Source organism: Acomys russatus, chromosome 19 (assembly GCF_903995435.1).
Source record: "Acomys russatus chromosome 19, mAcoRus1.1, whole genome shotgun sequence".
Lineage (NCBI taxonomy): Eukaryota > Metazoa > Chordata > Mammalia > Rodentia > Muridae > Acomys > Acomys russatus.
In genome coordinates, this window is record NC_067155.1 from 24611987 (window position 1) to 24631844 (window position 19858).

General features: G+C 47.5%; 1 protein-coding gene across 1 annotated transcript in view; it reads right to left on the reverse strand.

Annotated features, from left to right (window-relative positions):
- Positions 1-19858, reverse strand: part of Fry (FRY microtubule binding protein) — a 250299-nt gene that overhangs the window by 173555 nt on the left and 56886 nt on the right. Inside the window, exon 3 of the mRNA XM_051162840.1 lies at positions 11005-11058. Within this exon, the coding sequence (XP_051018797.1) occupies positions 11005-11058 (54 nt within the window). The remainder of the gene's footprint in view (positions 1-11004; positions 11059-19858) is intronic.

The window sequence follows — 19858 nt, forward strand, 5'->3', positions numbered from 1 at the left end:
TTGTCCTCCTTGGTTATGTCCACAGACCCAACACAGTTTCCTGCCATAACTGTCCATATAACGTGTTTGAGAGAAAGAGAGTCATGTTGGGTTATGGGAAAGACTTTGTTTTTGATAAAGTTATCCTAACATAAAAAAGAATATTTTGGGTCAGGAGATGACTCAGTAATTAGAGCACCGGCTGCTCCTGCAGAGGACCTGGGTGTCGTTCCCAGCACCCACATGGCAGCCCACAACCACCTGTAACTCCATTTCCAGGGGACCTGACACTCTCTTCTACCCTTCATGGGCAGTGCACACAAGTGGTGTGCAAACACATATGCACAGAAACACTAATATACAACCTTCTAAAAGTCAGGACAATTTAGCCAGGTACCATGGTGCAACCTTTAACCTGAGCACTTGGGAGGCAGAGGCAAAGGGAGGCAGATCTCCGAGTTCAAGGCCAGCCTGGATTATAAAGTGAGTCCAGGACAGTCAAGGCTACACAGAGAAACCTTAATCAGAGAGAGAGGGGGGGGTGAAATATGTGTAAAATTTAAAAAAAAGATAAATTAAAGGCAATCATGTACGGGATCCTACAGTCTCTGTTGTTGCTGCATCTGTAAAGGAGACAGCCTTACGCCTGATTTCCAAACATCTCCGGGCAGAGCCTACTCTACACTACAGTGCCCCGTGGGGTAGTGTGTGGGGCATTTTCTTGGTCAGTGATTGGTGTGGGAGGCTCCACTCCACTGTGGGCGGAGTCACGGCTGGGCTGGTGGGTCCTGGGTTGTGTAAGAAAGCAGGCTGAACAAGCCACAAGGAGCAGCTATGAGCATCACTCCCCTCCCCGATGACCACCACCACCTCATGGCCTCACCATCAGCTCCTGCCTCCAGGTTCCTGCCTTGGTTTCCCCCAGTATCTAACGAGCTATGATCCAGGAGTGTAAGCTAAATCAGCCTTTCCTCTCCAAATTGCTTTAATCTTTATCACAGCAACAAAGAGGAGTGCACAAACTGCCTATAAGCATTATAGGAAAATTCTCTGCTCAAAAAAAAAAAAAAAAAAAAAATCACCACAAAGCCTGTTTTGGTGTGAGAGCATCTATAGGCACTTCCCATAGCATAGGCGCTGACAGCACCTCAGAAGGAAGGACAGGCCAGCAGGGCGATGGATGTGTCTGTTCTATGTCTCCGTCACTGAGCTTCCAAGGAGGAAGGGTGGATCTTCAGAGGCCTGGCCTCACAGCCCAGGAAGGGAGGAAAGACTTGCAGGCTGTTTGCTTACTCCTCCTTCAACGGGAAGTGGAGCCAACGGCGACATGAATTCCAGCTCTGTGGTGCTGCTGACAGTAGGCAGGCTGGCATAAAGACATCCTTGTCGCCTTAAACCCCATGCTCTTTCCCATGGGCGGCAGGTGGGAAGGAGGGCAGGTCATTTCAGAGGGTGCTTTCTTCTGGGGGGTGGAGGGAGGGTGGGAGGAGTATGTAAGAGCACAAATGTACTTTGCAAATGTTCTAAGATTTACTTTGGGTTTTCATGTGTCAATAGAGCAAAAGAGACTGTCTGTTATGCCTCAGTGGGGAGGGTGGCCTTTCTGAGACACTTTATTATCCTCGCCAAGTACAAAGAGGGAAACTTCACGCATACATGTATGAATAACTTATTTCATGAGGCCACTCCATATTTTATAGTAGTAAGACAGATTTGTCATGAGTGGGTGCACTTAACAATTTGAAGTCACTCCAAAGATGGCTCAGTTTTGTAAATGCGTTCAAGTGCCAAGCACCACTGGGGGTCAGGGCACCCACTGTGTAAATTCTGAAAGATACTGACATTATAAAATGATTGTATATGCAGCTCGCTTTTACTCAATCACGTACTGCACTACTGTTAAATTATAGTCCTCTTAAATGGTAACATCCTTTTTTTAATATTTTTTATTTTTGGTTTTTCGAGTTAGGGTTTTTCTGTGTAGCCTTGGCTTGGCTACACTTTGACTCACTTTGTAGACCAGGCTGGCCTCGAACTCACAGCGCTCCCTCCGCCTGCCTCTGCCTCCTGAGTGCTGGGATTAAACGCATGCGCCACCTCACCCAGCTTAAGTGGTAACATCCTTAAACACTTTGTTTTGTTTTTGTTCTTGGAGACAGAGTTTCTCTGTGTAGCCCTGGCTGTCCTGAACTCGCTTTGTAAGCCAGGCTGGTCTCGAACTCACAACCATCTGCCTGCCTCTGCTTGCCGAGTGCTGGGATTAAAGGTGTGTGCCACTACGCCCAGCTCATCCTTAAGCACTTAGTGTAGTACTTTGTTCTGGAAGACATTGCTGTTGTTGCTTTAACATCTTGGTTTGTTTTGTGGCACATACCATTCTGACCATCTCAGAAATGCTAACTAACACTAATAATGTATAATCCAACATTGGCTATTTTTTATTCCTAATTGTTTATTAATTTCCACTAAGACATTTTTTAAAAGACTCAGTCATTTTTCATGTGTTTGCCTCCATGTACGTATGTCCGCAGTATGCACACAGTGCCCACAAAGGCCAGAAGAGGGCGTAAGAACTACCTGAAATGGAGTTAAAGACAGTTGTGAGCCACCATGAGGGTGCTAGGAACTGAACTCAGGTCCTCCGTAAGTGCAGCCAGTGCACATAACCACTGAGCCATCTCTGCAGCCCACTTGCACATTTTAAATAGATATTCACGGCACTGTAGCACTACAGTGAGGGAAACACCACAGGATCGTGTTTCCGTCTTAAGAAAATCATAGGTGCCTGGGATGCTGTCTCAAGCCTAATGTATGAATATATTTTACCGTGAGTCTCCTGTTACTAGGTGGTATTTTTTTTCACATATTAACAACCTAAGCTACCCTAACAGTATACAAGATGGCTAACACCTATAAGGATACCAATGAAATCACTTAGACTGTTTGCGTACGTTGCCTGGAAATTGTAGCAATTACACGAGAGGTGAATATGAGTAACACTGCAGGGCAGAAATGTGCAACTGAGTGTCCTCAGAGGCAGCAGGAGATGGGTGGGCCCTCAGTTGGCATGTCTGCATCATGTCCCTGGAGCACCGAGAAGCCCAGAAGGACTTGGCTTCACATGGTAGCTCTATGGACCTGGCATAGCACCACTTCTCTGAAGCACTGAGTCGTAAACCTGGCCCGGGAATGCTTAACCTCACAGAGCTTTAACGAGGACAAGATGAGACATTGTAAAATGCAGGGTACATAATAAACCCTGCAGTACACTAGTCTCCTTCTTCCATTCCTAAATATTGAAATGGAAGTTCGGACATAAAACACCTCTGATTTCTGCACAACAACAACAACAACAACAAAAAAACCATGGAGAGTGTGAACAACTGTTAACCACCCTGCAGACAAGGGGTTAATATCTAGATCACAGGAAGAGCCGCAAAAATTCAACACCCCAAACTCAAAACTGCTGATCAGTAAATAAGTCAAGGAACGCAGTTGACAGTTCACGTGAGAAGAAAGACAAATGGCCTGGAAACGTTTGTGGAAGCTCGCCTCCTGGCACTTCACTCAGTGCCACCAACGCTCTGCCATGGGGGGAGGTGATGATGAATTCCCAACTTCCCTGAAGAGCGATAGGCAGCTAATGGGTGCTGGAGATGAGTCTTATTCGTGGGTGGTGTAGTTGCCCTTGCTGGAGTAAATGGCACACCCCAATCACGTTCATTCGCGAAACTCAAAGCAGATGCAGTGGGGCACAGATGGACAGACAGACAGACAGACAGACAGACAGACATGACTCCAGGAGGAGGAGGACTTACTGGGAATGGGATGGGGAAGAGAAGATAACAGAGGCTAGAGTCAAACTAGATTACACATATACATGAAATTGTGAAATAATTCTAAGAAGTGTTCAGTGCCCTTAGGTCTGAGGAAACTGCTCAGAGCGGCCACTGCACTCCAGCCAGGCTGGCGGCCATCAAGACAGTTAAGGAGGCGAGGATGTGGGGGGAGGCGAACCCTTACAGATGGTAGGAATGTAACCCCGTGCATCCCTATGGAGATCAGTGTCGGGGTGTCTCACAAACTAAGAGCAGCCTGCTGTGGAAGGGAAGTAATCCCTGAGGCAGAGGAAGGATCAATTTTCTACAGTAGTGTAACCTCTGGTAAGGTGTCCATGGGACTGCAAATAACACACTTCTGTAAATAAATGACAAATAAATAAATCCCTAACGAAAATCTTGAGTCTCTTCCTCCTCCTCCTCTTGTTCCTCCATTTTCTCTTTTTCCCTCCCTCTCTGACACACACACACACACACACACACACACACACACACACACACACTCACACATTGAGGGGGCAGGGAAACAGACAGACAGACAGACAGACATGAAGGAGGATGGGGGATTAGGATGAGTGGGATGGGGATAAGAAAGAGTAATAGTGGGTAAATGTGACCAAAATACATTACATACATGTATGAAAAGGTTGTTGTAAAGCTAATTATTATGTAATGTTAATTAAGAAGACGTTTGTAACAGCTAGGAATAGAATCACCACATGACCCAGCTGCACCTCTTTCGGGGATAGACGGACAAGGCTTTCTACCCTACCTCCGAGATCCATGTTCATGTCTCTTGTCCCAACAGCAAGAAAACGTTAGCGGCTTAGATGTCCATCAGTGGATGAAGGAGTAATGGAAACAAGCAACATACAGACAGTGGAATTTTATTCAGTCATGAAGAAAAATAAAACCACGAAACTTGCAGGAAAACGGATGGAACTGGAAGGTGTTATATTGACCGAGGCAACACAAACTTCAAAAGGCCAATGCTGCATGCTCTCTCCCTTATGTGGACCCAACTTCAGACTTTTATATATGTGCACTCAGGTGGAAGTGAGTGTGGGCAGAAGCTGAGGAACTAGAAAGGAGTCTGTGGGATGGGGGTTGGGGGGCAGGTGGGCAAGGGGGGATGAGGAAGGTAACAGAAGACGTTGGGTATGAAAGGGGAAGGGGAACACTGTGGGTGGGACAGGGTGAGTGGTAAGGGGGTGGGGGTGGGGCAAAGTAGGAAAAAAAAATCAACCAGAAGTCTGCATGAGTGAAAATGCCTGTTGCAGCCGGGTACAGTGGTGCCCAAGTTTAATCCCAGCACTCAGGGAGGCAGAGGCAGGCGGACCCCTGTGAGTTGGAGGCCAGCCTAGATTACAAAGTGAGTCCAGGACAGTGAAGGCTACACAGAGAAAGCCTGTGCCGAAAAAAAACCCCAAAATAACCTAAAACCAAACCAAAGAAAAAAGCCTGTTGCTTTATATGCTAATTAAATGGCTGATGATATTATTGGCTGAGTGACCAAAGCTGAGGATAGAATTTTATTCACCAGAGTGGGACGGATGCATCTTATGGGCCACTGCCATAGAAACAGCCTTAACTACCCCCTAGCCAAGCACTGATCCTTGGGGCTCTTTGAGAACTCATGGGGGCTTAGCTTATATTCCCACACTTTGGACCCCAGCTTTTAAGCAGTGTCAAACATCTGCCAGCTCTCTGAGGCTTGATACAGAGGACGCCAAGGGATGCACGCATCATAGACTTGTATGGGAGGGGGGGAGTAGCGAACACCTCATCTCCAAGTCAGCTTTGGCCTATGACCCACTCTTAAGCCAACAGAAAGTGACATGGAAGATCGTAGCGGGAACCATCCTGGATCCAGAATCTGTCACCCAGCTAAAACCTGTTACCACAGTGTCCATCTCACCCACAGGTCTCAGTAACGTCCATGACAACTAATGAACAGTGGTCACAACTCCTGGCTAGACACTCAGTCAGCGTACATGGATCTGTGAGAGCCACGCAGGCCTCACCTGAGTCGGCGTTACTCTTCTCTCTCCCGTCACAGCTTTGTCCTTTCTCCCAGGATTCCCAGTCTCTCATGCATGGGAGATGCTTCCCCTCTCTGCCTCACTGTCAGACTCCTTGGCCACACACCTCGTGCCTCTTGTCTGATGTATCAGCAGGAACAAACCCCAGAAGCTAAATGGTAGCCTTTTCCGCAGTCTCATCTGCCAATGTCACACCTGCTCACTACTTGTCAAGGCTTTTTCTGAAGGGCCGTTCTCTCCAGGGCGGGATGGTGCTGCCCTGTGCCAGTTAGGCTCTACTTCCTCTCATCTCCTGTGTTCATCTGTATGCAGTGGCCAAAGCTTAGTAAGACAATTTATCTCTGATGTTGGGGGTCCGTTCTGATGTCTGGACTCTTGTCTGAATCTCTGGCCATAGCTCCTTTGGGGAGCAATAGGAAATAAAGAGGAAATGACTTCCACCCCCCAACGCAGGCTGTTCCAAGGCACTAAGTTTGGGAGGAGGTGGGCGCAGCTACTGAAACAGCAGGGGGATATAATATAAACCAAATTCCACTAAAGCGCTCAACCTGAACATTTATTTTTATTTAGTTTTTCGATACAGGGTCTCTCTGTGTGGCCTTGGCTGTCCTGGAACTCACTCTGTAGACCAGGCTGGCCTTGAACTCACAGCGATCCACCTGCCTCTGCCTCCCAAGTGCTGGGATTACAAGCATGTGCCACCACGCCTGGCTGCATAAAAGTATTTGAAAAAAAATTTTTTTTTTGCCTAAAATTCCCTTGAGGCTGCATATAGAAAGTGAGTATGTCACAACAGAAATTTCATGTTTGGACGTAGGTCCCATCCCTCTGTGTGTGTGCTGTGTGAAAAATCAGAGATCCAAGGCCACTCTGGTATTTTGTGTCAGGGTCATGCAGCCTGCACTTTCAGTCTTGTTTGCCCATTATTAGACAGCACATAGGCAAGAGCCTGAAAGCTGAGGTGAGAGAATGCACATGTGCACAGCTGGCTGGCGCACGCGAGAGTAGTAAGTGCTTACTCAGCAGCACGGACCCCCCTTCTGCAAGGGGAACACTGCGACCTTGCCCACTGCGAAGGGGGAATTTCTGAACAGTGGTGTTCATCTCTCTTTAAGTGCATCTGCTCCCCACCCACCCAGGTCTACCCTTGTCATGCCAGCTGCTGTTTGATTGGAGAATCAAGAAACCAAATGCCTCTTAAAAAGGATGTCTGTGAGGGCCGGAGAGGCAGCTCAGCAGTTAAGAGCATTTGCTGCCTTCCAGGGCACCCGAGTTAGGTTCGGGACACACACACTCTGTGGCTTGTGACCACATGCAACTGCAGTTCTATGGCCTCTTCCAGAGCCCGTGGGTTCCTGCGCACACATGGTACCCTTAGATACACTTAGGCACATATACAATATGCGTACACATAAAATGAGTGCTAAAAAGAAAGCCACATCTTTAAAAGCAAACAGAAAAAGGGATGTCTGTTAAATCTGGTAACAGAACGGTGCTTGGAGGTAACACATCTATCCCACAGCTCATGGCACGTTCTCCACATTTCACAGAAAAGACCCCATCATGGGCGCCATGATGCAGCTCTATCTAGAAGCTACTCTTCAAGTGTTGCCAGTCATGAGGAGCACCAGAAGCTTAGGTGTGAAAGCGAGGCCCTTAGAACTGCTTAGCGTGGATTTATCGACCATGCCAACTGTATTCAACAGCTGCACAGAGTGGCGCACACCTGGGATCCCAGCACTGCGGAGAAAGAGGTGGGAGCTCAGAGGGAGAATTAGAGGTGAGCCAGGCTACATGGGAAGGCCGGATCTCAAGGATCAATGTTCAGCACTCCAACAAACTGTCCCACAGCCAAGGGTCCCCTCACATCCAACTTCCTCGGAGGGCTTGACTCCAATCTACCCTTTGCTTTTTTTTCTGTAAGCCGCCATATCGCTTTACCTGTGCCCTGGACAGTTGCATCTTCTTAGGCTTCTCCCAGTTCCTGGCACTCTTTTCTTTGGTGGATTTTTCCTTGTGAGGTTTTCCTACAGCATTCTAGTCAGCTTCCAGCACTCCTCCTCCTCCTCATCCTCCTCCTTTTTCCAAGACAGGGTTTCTCTGTGTAGCCTTGGCTGTCCTGGACTCGCTTTGTAGACCAGGCTGGCCTCGAACTCTCAGCAATCCGCCTGCCTCTGCCTCCTGAGTGCTGGGATTACAGCATGTGCCATTGCCCCGGCTGCTTCCAGCACTTCTAATCCAAACCCCTTTATGTTTTCCTATGATACTCTTCTTCACTCACTTGCTTTCCCTTTCAGACCTGTTTGTTGAGTGACCATATAAACTAACAGTCTTGTTATTTCTCTAGACAGATTGTCCTGTTACATATCTCAAGCTAATTTATAGCCCTTCCCACTGTCCACTCCACAGGCACGGTGTCCTCTGTTTGATAATCCTAATCTACAGGCACGGCCCAGGCCCTCTGCTGTGGCTCCTGTGACCAGTGCAACGGAGCATCCTCCTAACTTCCTCCTGGCTGTCTTCCACTCTCCTCTTCTCTCCTTCAACACTTTTGTCCATGGCCTTATACCTCGGCCCAGCTCATTCATCTGGATGACTCACCATGACATCATCCGCTGCTCTTATCTCTAAACTAAGCATGAGGCCCAGTCTTCCCTCTGGGGCTGAGAGTCCTTGAGGATGGAACCTCTGTGATTTGTGCACACCTGTACAGTGTCCTAGGTACGTCTCTGTTGCTGTGATAAAACCCTGACCAAAAGCAGTCTGGGGAGGAAAGGGTTTATTTTGGCTTCCGATTTACAATCCATCATTAAGGACAGCCAAGGCAGGGACTCAAGGCACAAACTTAGCCGCAAGACCTGATGCAGAGACCATGGAGGAGTGTGCTGCTCATAGGCTCGCTCCCCGCGGCTTACTCGGCAACCTGCACCAGTTAGCTCGTAGCAGCGAAGGACACGCTCCACAGACACGCCCACCTGCTGATCTGATGGAGGCAGCTCCTCAGCTGAGAGTGTCTGCTCAGGAGTGTGTCAGCTGACAGCCAAGGTTAGCCAGCACACACAGCTAGCAGATTCCAGACACTCTGTTGAACTAAGTGGGCATTATGTCAAAAGCTGGTTTGCCCTGGGTTACCCTGTTTCTACTTCTTTCACTACTATTGACTATTCTTAAATACTATTACAGTAACTGTCCTTTGTACGAGTCTCCTCACATCTGCTTTATTTAATGTCAAATCATCATCAATTCTAAGCCCTCCTCCCCCCATACCTCTATTCCTCAAGGGTCCCTCAGGAGCACAGCCTTCTGGTGTCAACACACAACTGTCATTTAGGCCGTTTTGATACGGGCAAGCGTATGATGAAGTGCCAGCCCACTGGCACTGGGGCCTTCCACAGCTCGGCCCCTCCCACCTGGGCAGGCGGACCTCTTCCCACCTGGGCAGGCTGGCCTCTTCCCACCTGGGCAGGCTGGCCTCTTCCCACCTGGGCAGGCTGGCCTCTTCCCACCTGGGCAGGCTGACATCTTTCTTAACACATGCAGACTATAGGAAACTCGGAGCCCTTCCCACCTGGGCAGGCTGGCCTCTTCCCACCTGAGCAGGCGGGTCTCTTCCCACCTGGGCAGGCTAACATCTTTCTTAATACATGCAGACTGTAGGAAACTTGGAACGTTCCCGTTTCTAGAACTGTGATTCTAAGTCCAGGAACCTTCCTATACCGTTTAGGTATTTTTGTTTGTTGGTTTGTTTGTTTTGGTTTTTCATGACAGGGTTTCTCAAGTGCTGGAACTTGCTCTTGTAGACCAGGCTGGTCTCAAACTCATATAGACCCACCTGCCTCTGCCTCCAAATGGCTGAGATTAAAAGTGTGCACCACCACCGCCTGGCCCTTTTAGGCATCGTAAAACCATTTCAGCCGTAGACTACTACTAATGGCAGTGTTAAAGAATCCTGTGTCCAGATCTGAAGAAACTGACCAGAAAAGGCCCAGTTGACACTTCTCTCCTAAGTGAAAGAGCACAGTGTTGCTTTGGTGTTCAGCTAGATTGGGGCAACACTCTGCGTCTTATGGTTCTGGGTGGCCATTTTGTCGTTAGCTCACACTTAAAGCATCTTGATAGACAGTGATGGCACAGAATGGGTCTTCTCAGGCTTTTGGCCTCTGCCTCGCAAAGGTTACAGGTGCGTGCCATGAGGCCTGCGCAGGACTGGAAACAACAGGATGAAACCACGACCAAACTCAAGCACACAGACCAGGCCATCACAGACCACAACTAATTTAGAGGAAGTAGTTTTTCATTGGAATTCCCTGTAAGTCACCTTTTTAGGTCTCTGATTTTGGCATATAAAGATTTAGGACAAACAACAGAGGGTCTACTTATAGTCTTGGACTTTCTGGTTCAAATCATAGGGCGCTTCCTGAATACCCAGGTGCAGATGCCGAGGGCACGGTAGTTTTTTGTTTGTTTTTGTCTTTATTGTTTGTTTGTTTGTTTAGATACGGTCTCTCTGTGTAGCCTTGGACTCGCTTTGTAGACTAGGCTGGCCTCAAACTCACAGGGATCCACCTGCCTCTGCCTCCCGAGTGCTGGGATTAAAGGCGTGCCCCACCATGCCCGGCCTGCCGTAGTTTTTGAAAGATCTCTTTTGCTTTTATTTTATGTGTAAAAGTGTTTTTTGCTTGATGTATGTAAGTACACCATGTTCACGCAGGGACATTTGAGGCAAGAAAATGTTGCCAGATCCCCTGGGGCTGCTTGTGGGTTGTCACATGGGTACTGGGAACCAAACCTGGGTCCTCTTAACCTCTGAGCCAGCTCCCCATCCCCTGAGGGCATAATAGTAAAACCACACACCTGTGGCTTTGAGATTTCCTCAGCATGACGGTGTCCCAGCTCCCCATCCCCAGCTTATATCTTACACTCCACACAGCAACTTGGAACCACGCTAAGCTACATCAAACACGAGAGGGGATGGGGGGTAGAAGGGGTGGGAGGGTAGAGGAGGGGTAGGGGGTGGGGTTTAGAGGAGGGGTCTTGCTCACACTAGGCAAGCTCTCTGCCACTGAATCCATCTCCAGTCCCCACTTGGTGCATTTTGAAATATACAGATAACACACAAACATATGCAGCAACATGTCACATACCTGGTCAAACTGGGGGTCTTCTCCACGCTGCAGAGACTTCGTCAGTGGCTTTTCCTACAGCAAAAATAACACATATGAAAGTAATTGTGAAAGCTTTTCAACACTGTGAGAGAGATGTCATTACAGTTTTATTTCTCATTCACTTTTCCCTTACTAGAACAAGGAGATGCTGGTTTTTAAATAACTTAAAAAGTAGTCCTCAGCAGTCTGACCTTAACCTTTCTCCTTTAGATTTCTTTTAAAATTACGAGTGTATATATATATATATATATATATATATATATATATATATATATATATATATATCTGTGTGTGTGTGTGTGTGTGAAAGAGAGAGAGAGAGAGAGAGAGAGAGAGAGAGAGAGAGAGAGAGAGAGAGTTTGTACACATGACTGCAGAGGCCAGAAGAAGGTGCTGGATCTCTTGGAAGTGGAATTACAGGCAGTTGTGAGATGCCTGACATGGGTGCTCTTAACCAAACTGGGGTCCCCTATAAGAGCAGTACATGCTCTTAACTACTGAACTCTCTCTACAGCCCCATTTCTATCACAATTCTTTTTGTTGTTGCTGGTTCTTTGAAACTGGGTCTTGCCAGGCTACCCTTGAACTCTGTAGCTTCCATGGTGATGGGGTTACAGGTGTGCATCAGCTGGCTTCCAAGGTGATGAGATTACAGGTGTGTACCACCTGGCCTCAACAGTGATGGGGTTACAGGTGTGCACCAGATGGCTTCCACAGTGATGGGGTTACAGGTGTGTACCACCTGGCCTCAACAGTGATGGGGTTACAGGTGTGTACCACCTGGCCTCAACAGTGATGGGGTTACAGGTGTGTACCACCTGGCCTCAACAGTGATGGGGTTACAGGTGTGCACCAGATGGCTTCCACAGTGATGGGGTTACAGGTGTGCACCACCTGGCCTCAACAGTGATGGGGTTACAGGTGTGTACCACCTGGCCTCAACAGTGATGGGGTTACAGGTGTGCACCAGATGGCTTCCACAGTGATGGGGTTACAGGTGTGTACCACCTGGCCTCAACAGTGATGGGGTTACAGGTGTGCACCAGATGGCTTCCACAGTGATGGGATTACAGGTGTGTACCACCTGGCCTCAACAGTGATGGGGTTACAGGTGTGCACCACCTGGCCTCAACAGTGATGGGGTTACAGGTGTGTACCACCTGGCCTCAACAGTGATGGGATTACAGGTGTGCACCAGATGGCTTCCATAGTGATGGGATTACAGGTGTGTACCACCTGGCCTCAACAGTGATAGGATTACAGGTGTGCACCAGATGGCTTCCACAGTGATGGGGTTACAGGTGTGCACCAGATGGCTTCCACAGTGATGGGGTTACAGGTGTGCACCACCTGGCCTCAACAGTGATGGGGTTACAGGTGTGTACCACCTGGCCTCAACAGTGATGGGGTTACAGGTGTGCACCACCTGGCCTCAACAGTGATGGGATTACAGGTGTGTACCACCTGGCCTCAACAGTGATGGGGTTACAGGTGTGTACCACCTGGCCTCAACAGTGATGGGGTTACAGGTGTGCACCAGCTGGCTAGGCTCTTGATGTTCCTTTTAGCCCACACCTCTCTGCTCAACCTGAAGGGCTGACACTCAGGAAAATGTAAGTTAAAACCAAAGCAAAACTTCCCCTTACCTACACTAAAGTGGATTTTTTCAAAAAGATAAGTATGGGTAGACATAGAGAAAGATGCTCCTTGAAAATGGTGAACAAAAAAATGTAACTTATTAGGGAGAGACCTTAAGGAAAATGGTATGATGGCTGCTCAAAAAGCAAAATTCAACCAACCAACCAAACCAAAAAACCCAAACAAACTTACATGAACCAGCAATTCTGCTTCTGAGACTATATTGTAAAGAAGCGAATTCATTGTGATGAGGCACTGTCCATGACACCAAGGTAAGTATCATGAATACACGGATAAGAAGAGGAGACGTCCCTCCACTAATAGTCCACCTGACAGAGAAAGGAACAGCCTGTCCTCTGGGACACTGAGTATGAACCTGAAGGATACTTCTATGCCAACTCACAGCAGCCAAGCACAGAAAGACAAGTTCTATATGCACATAAGAAATACATATTTACAAATTATGCCAATATGCTGATGCTGTAAGCAGTCCTGTGTTTTCAGTGGAAACCACATAGTAAAAACTGAAAGATTTAGTTTTACAATTTAGTATTTCCGAGCTGGGGCGCACATCAGTGGCACAGCACATGTCTAGCATGCTTGAGGCCCTAGGTTCAACTGCTAGCTGTACAAAAGAAGCAAGGAAGCAAGGAAGAAAGGATGGATAGATGGCATGCTAGGTGGGGCTAGAGAGATGGCTCAGCTGTTAAGAGCACTGGCTGTTCTTCAAGAAAAGTGGAATTTGGTGCCAGCACCCATATTTGTCGGCACAGAATGGCCAGTAACTCTAGTTTTAGGGGACCTGATGCCTTTTTCTGGCCTCCACAGGCACTGCACACGCATACACAAATGCACACCAATAAGTGTGTGTGTGTGTGTGTGTGTGTGTGTTTTGGGATTTGATAGATGCAAAGTTTCCAATTCCTTTCATATTTATTTACTAGATGGTGTGTAGGGGCAGCTTACTAATAGCCTATTTGTCAGGCGGAACTGATAAAGTGGGCTGTGTGATTTGACTAACCCAAAATCTAACTGCAAAAACAGTCTCACCAGTGCCAAGGGTCCACAGACAGATGCTCCCTGACCATCACACCTTTTATTACACCAGGAAGCCTGGCTGACTTCCCAGCATGGCATTATGTGATTATCTAATCTTCGCTTGCATTTCTGTTTGTTTTGTTTTGTTTTGTTTTTTTGCTATGGAAGGCAGAACATGTTTTAGAAATCGGGATGACTGGTCTTGGAAATCAACCTGACAAATCTGGGAGGAGGGAACCTTAAATGAGAAACCGTCTCCATCAGATTGGCCTGTGGGCAAATCTGTGGAAACATTTTCTTAATTGCTAAGTGACGGAGGAGGGCCCAGCCTAGTGTGGGCGGTGCTATTCCCTAGGCAGGTGGGCCTGGACTGTCTGTGCAAGCCATGGGAAACACGCCCATGCTCCTTTGTGGTCTCGGCTTCAGTTCCTACCATAGCTTCTCTTGACGTTGAGAACCTGTTCTTTCACCAAGTTAGCTTTGGTCAGTGGTACATCACAACAACATTAAAGCAAACTAGTACAGAAATAAAAAAGTGTGTGCGTGTGCATGTGTGTGTGTGTACGAATACATGTATGTATATGAAATTTGTACTTGGCTCGTGTAAACAAATGCCCTAAGGAAAAGTTCATGTACATTTAGCCTATATCACACAGACGGAGGATGTCTCCAATCTTTTCCAGCCACAAAGGCGGATGCACCCACCCTGGGTGGCCTTGAACTTGTGGTAGCCTTCTTGCTGCCTCTTGAGTACTGATATGACAAGTGTCATCAAATCTCAGTCCACACCCCTGAGGTTTCCCCAGGGGACTTGGGGATCAATCGCCCTCTCTCATTTAGGGGACTATCCAGTGTCAAAGTGTATGCACCCAGCGTGAAGAGAATGCTGGGCTCTGATTGGCTAGTAAGCTTTTCAAGTGGAGAAGTGGATACAGAAAGGCAGGTAAGGAGAGAGAAGAGCAACCAAGAAACAACAGACTTGGCTTATTGCATAAAAAAGGGTGTGCTCTCTAGTTAAACTGGAAAGCCCTTCCTGCATCTGTAAGGGTTACAATGACGTTTTCTGCAGTTCTTTGTGAAGCCAGCTAAAATGCAAACATTAGCACTAACGATGTGAAAACAGGCATCCTTGAACAGCTGTGGGATGAGGATTCCTACCCAGAATTTTCTCTGTTCATCCAGGTCACTTTGTGTCCAACCTACAGGCTGGGGGAAGGGCTGGGCAGCATGTGGCTCCTGGCACCAGAAGGAGAGACTGGAGTCCCCCCGCTTCATGCCCCCCCAAATGCCTCATCTTTGCTATTGTTGCCTGCAGCTCCACCATTACTCCCTCAGTCCTTTTGAGCCAGTCTCCAATACCAGTTCAGGTCCTTAAACAGAAGAAAGGAAGGAGTGGGGAGAGGGAGAAGGAGAGAGGGTGGAGGGAGGGAGGGAAGTAGGTTAATTAGACTTGGTGGGTTATTAAAAAGAAAGGACACGAAGAGGGAGGGAATGTGTTGGGGTGCCTGGGGGATTGGGAGGGATGTGTTGGGGGGCCTGGGGGATGGGAAGGGATGTGTTTGGGGGGACCTGGGGGATGGGAGGGGATGTGCTGGGGGGCCGTAGGGGATGGGAGAGTATATGTTGGGGGGCTGGAGGGAAGTGGGAAATTGAGACAGGTATGATTAAGACATATTGTATACATGTATAAAATGTCAAAGAAAAAATATTAAAAGAGAGAGAGTGTGTGTGTGTCTCCAAGGCCAAACTGGGTTATGTACTGAGAACCTGTCTCCAACAAAATAATAAAAAGCATACGGGACATAGTATGTGCTCTGTACCAATACCACACCGTTCACACGGGGACTTGAGAGTGTGTAGACTTGGTATTTGCAGGTGAAGAGGCTCCTGGAGCCAACCTCCAGCGAATCTAAGTTCAGACAGTTGCAACAAATCGGCATGCGCATTTGAAAGTGACCACGTGGTCTCATACTTTATGCTGAACTCTTCATAATTAAACAAACAACTAAAGTATAGCCACGACATAGCTACTTCTTTTTGATTTAAGTCATACAGTGCTTTACTTTAAAACAGGGCATCATCTGAACCCACTTGACCGCTCCTATCTAACAACTCGCTTTCTGGGAGCAGCTGCAGACCTGCCCTGCTCTCTCCCACTCACAGTAGGCTATGGGGGACACTCCCTGCCTGCCTTTCTCCCTGTGGATGGAACAGCACAGCTCTCCCAGCCCCAGTCCCCTCAGGGGAATTCTCTCCTGTCAGAAAGAGTCCAAAGGTGCAGAGAGACAGGGTGGGGCCCCGACTCCTGCATCTTATTTGCCATGGAATTTGCATCTCCTCCACCCTACCCACCCCACACTCCGTTAAGAAAACACGCCTATAAAGCTCTGTGTCCATAACTTCCTAAAATGGGCAGAGGTAAGCCACAGATGTCCACCCTAACTTCAAATAATTTCAGTGTGTTCTAGCTCTGCTGGTGCTCTGTAACTCCTAAGAAGAAAGGTGGCCGATTGGGCCAGATCTTAGACAACTAGAAGTCTCCAGAGGCCTATGCTCAAAGGCAGGTTTATCTTAGGAATTTAAGAAGCACATTCAATAAACCACTTCCGACTTTTCAGTGGGTCCCCCAAATTCCAAGGGGGAACCCCACACAGACCAGATTTCAGGAAGCCAGAAGGCTCACATTAAAGTGTCTTTGGCGTCATACCATCAGCACATACCATCAGCACAGGCGCGGGGCTCAGACTGTTAAGTGTGTCATCTGCCTTGGCTTAGGGCGAGCCTTAGCGGTGACAGTGGTTAGAGGGGCAGGTGAGGGCAGAGGGACCCCCCCTAGCCTCCTGACAGCCTGGAAGCCTCTCCTCCTCACTGAGGTCCAGTCACCATGTAGGTAAGAGTGCTGCCAGTCTTTTAAGGATATTTCTTTGAGTTTCGTTACTATTTGGATTTTGTTAAGATGGGCCTGTACCCTCCTGTACAATGTCCAGGAACTAAAACAAAATTCCACATGTTTTCCTGGGAAAATAAATATTCCTACTGATATTAAAATTTTAACTTGAACTCCCTTAAATGTTCTACATATAACCAGGACATTCTACTATAAAAAATAGTGTGGAGGTGCATTATAAAGTACAAACAACTTTCAAAAAACTAACATGCCCACATTAATAGAAAGACCTTACTATTTTGAATCAAGACTTATTCATTTTTATTTTATGTGTATGAATGCTGGCCTGGCTGTACGTCTGTGCGCCGTGTGCATGCAGTGCCTGTGGAGGCTGGAAGAGGACACTGTAGCCCTGGCACTGGAGTTGCAGTTGTGAGCACCAGTGGCTACTGAGAACTGAGCCTGGTTCCTGTGAAGAGCAGCCAGCGCCCCTCACTGTGAGCCATCTCCAGCCCCAAGACATTAATCTCAACTGTCAATTTAGAGAAAACTTGATAGAATGGGGAGGGGGGCGACTACTAAATCTGTAATAACACTTCAGCCAACCGCTAGGCCTTGCAAGTCTTGAGGTTTTGCTCATAAGAACATGTTTTGTGCCCCATTTGCTGTAAGCTTTGAACGCCATAAGCATAGAAAAGCCACGTTATATAAATTTCCATCCCATATTATATATAAATTGGCAAAAATTCCAAAGCCAGGATTAGCTTCCCCCTTCTTACTGGGCAAGGAGGATGCTGAGTCCTGTGATATCCCATCACCATGGTGACAGTGTCTGGGCTGGGGACCCAATTGTTGCGTGCGACTCCACTGAAGCATTTAGCCCAGAGCATCAGCTCACAGCAGCTCCAAGAATGCAATTTCAGTCCCAACCAAAGAAAAGCGGACATAAAATAATTTCCTGGCTACCATATTTTTCTCTTCATATCTTAGGAGTGGCAGCTCTCACTTAACTTTAAAAACAGGCTTTGAGAGCCAGGCGTGGTGGCGCATGCCTATAATTCCAGCACTCGGGAGGCAGAGGCAGGCGGATCGCTGTGAGTTCGAGGCCAGCCTGGTCTACAAAGTGAGTCCAGGATGGCCAAGGCTACACAGAGAAACCCTGTCTTGAAAAACAAAACAAAACAACAAAAAAACAAACAAACAAAAAACAGGCTTTGAATAACAAAAAGCTTTCACCCTAAGAGACTCCCTTCCTGAGAGGAGGGGCAGGCAGCCGAGGGTCTAATCTGCCCTGATGATGTATTGGGGTACGGACGGACAGTCTGCTGCACAGATCACTGTCATGCCTGTTTGTCCACAGGTAACAGTGAATGTCATTCTATGACACCCTGAGCACATTCTATCAGTAACTGCCAGCACTAGTTAAAGTCCTCAGATATATAGGTACTGAGCTTGCAGAGGTAGATGTCGTTATAAAACAAAAAACAAAAAAAAGGTCCCAGATCCTTTGATTTTACCAATGAAGACACAGGAGTCAGATGCTAGGGTGAAACCTGCTAGCTCAGAGAGGCAGAGAAGGCGTCCAGCTGACCTTCTTACTCAGCTCATGTCCCAGCAGAAAAAAAAAACCAAAAAAACAAAAAAACAAAAACCCAAAGCTTGTTAGCTCAGCCACAGCCCAGGAGGAAAAGCCAAAAAACTTAAAAGCCAAAGAGCTTGCTAGCTCAAAGCTCCAAAAGCCCCTTTTTTCTTATCCGCTCTGTCTTTAATACCTTTCAACTCAAACTCCCTCCTACTCTTTAATCCCTGTCATCTGGTTTCTTGCTCTGCCTCTTGACCTAGGATTAACTGATTAACTTTATTTAATCCCCTTTACAGAAAGCTCTTGGATTAAAGGTGTGTGCTAGGGCCGAGTCACACCATAATCACCTGTTTACAACAAACAGAAAGTTCTTGGATTAAAGGTGTGTGTTAGGGCTTAACCACGCCAAACAAAAAACAGAATTTTACAGTTCACAATCCTGGGGTTCACAATGGGGTCAGTATTCCTGTAACAAGTACACACTTCTACCTCCTTTTTATTCCCTTCAGCTAATAAAATTAGTTTCTGTGAGTAAAACAACACACACTGATTATCACCCAAAGCTTTGGGAAAATAATTCAAGATCGAGAGAATGATACAGGCTGTCGCAAAGAAGTGAAAGACTCAGGCAGGCAATTCTCTGTTTGGGGGTAGGGGTGGGGGCGTGGCGGGGCGTGATCGGGGTGTGATGGGGGCATGATGGGGCTATGCCCTGGAGCATGATGGTAGGCCCAAAGCCATTAGGGCTATCTGAATGCTGGCTTCTTTTTGAAAATGGAACCTCTTGAGATGAGCTGTCCTATATGCAGCTGGCTCTGCTCATGTCAGTAGACTCTATTTCTCCGTTAAATGTAACAATCCCAAGACCAGATCCATTCTCTGAGCCGTGGAGGGGAAACCTCAGTTAAATTTGGCTACAAAGTTAATCTTCATTTTAATTGAAAGAAAAGAGTGGTTCCCAGACACTTTTCTTTCTACACCAGCAACTATGAAAACTAGCTGAGACCTTCATTCCTTTGTTCCTGTCCTTGGTGACTTCGCCGCCATCTTCTTCTTCTTTTTTTTCTTCCTTAGTGGCTGCTCTACAGCCTCGCTGTGTTTAATGAATAGACCTTCAGCTCATCGGTTGGATCTCTGTGTTTCTTTTCAGGTCCTTGCTCCACACAGCAGCTCTTCGCGTGTCCACCTTCAGTCTCCCCAGCGTGCCCCTCTCCCAGGCATCATCCTGGTACCCCATGTTCCGGTCTTCTCAGTGCCTTACCCCCCCACCCCCCGCCCCCCTCCCCACTCTGACAATTATTTCTTTTCTTCTACTTGGTTTTCCAACGAGTGCTCTGCACTTCTATTTACTTCTGTGTTCTCTTCCCCTCTACTTTTCTTGCTTTTGGCTTTTGAGACAGGGCTTCTCTGTGTGGTTTTGGCCATCCATGTATATGTAGACTAGGCTGGCCTCAAACTCAGCGATTTGCCTCTGAATTCTGGGATTAAAGGCGTGTGCCATTGCTGCCAGGCAACTGATCTGGTTTTTCTCTCACAATCAAAAATAGCATCCCCAGAGGCCCTGGGGATCTGCAAAATGGTGGCCGTCATCAGTACTTTATTCCCTGGACCTCCAGTTGCACCCAGACGTGTCCAATTGTTTCTTTCGTTCACTGGAATCACCACCTGCAGCCAGTTCTCATTTTCCT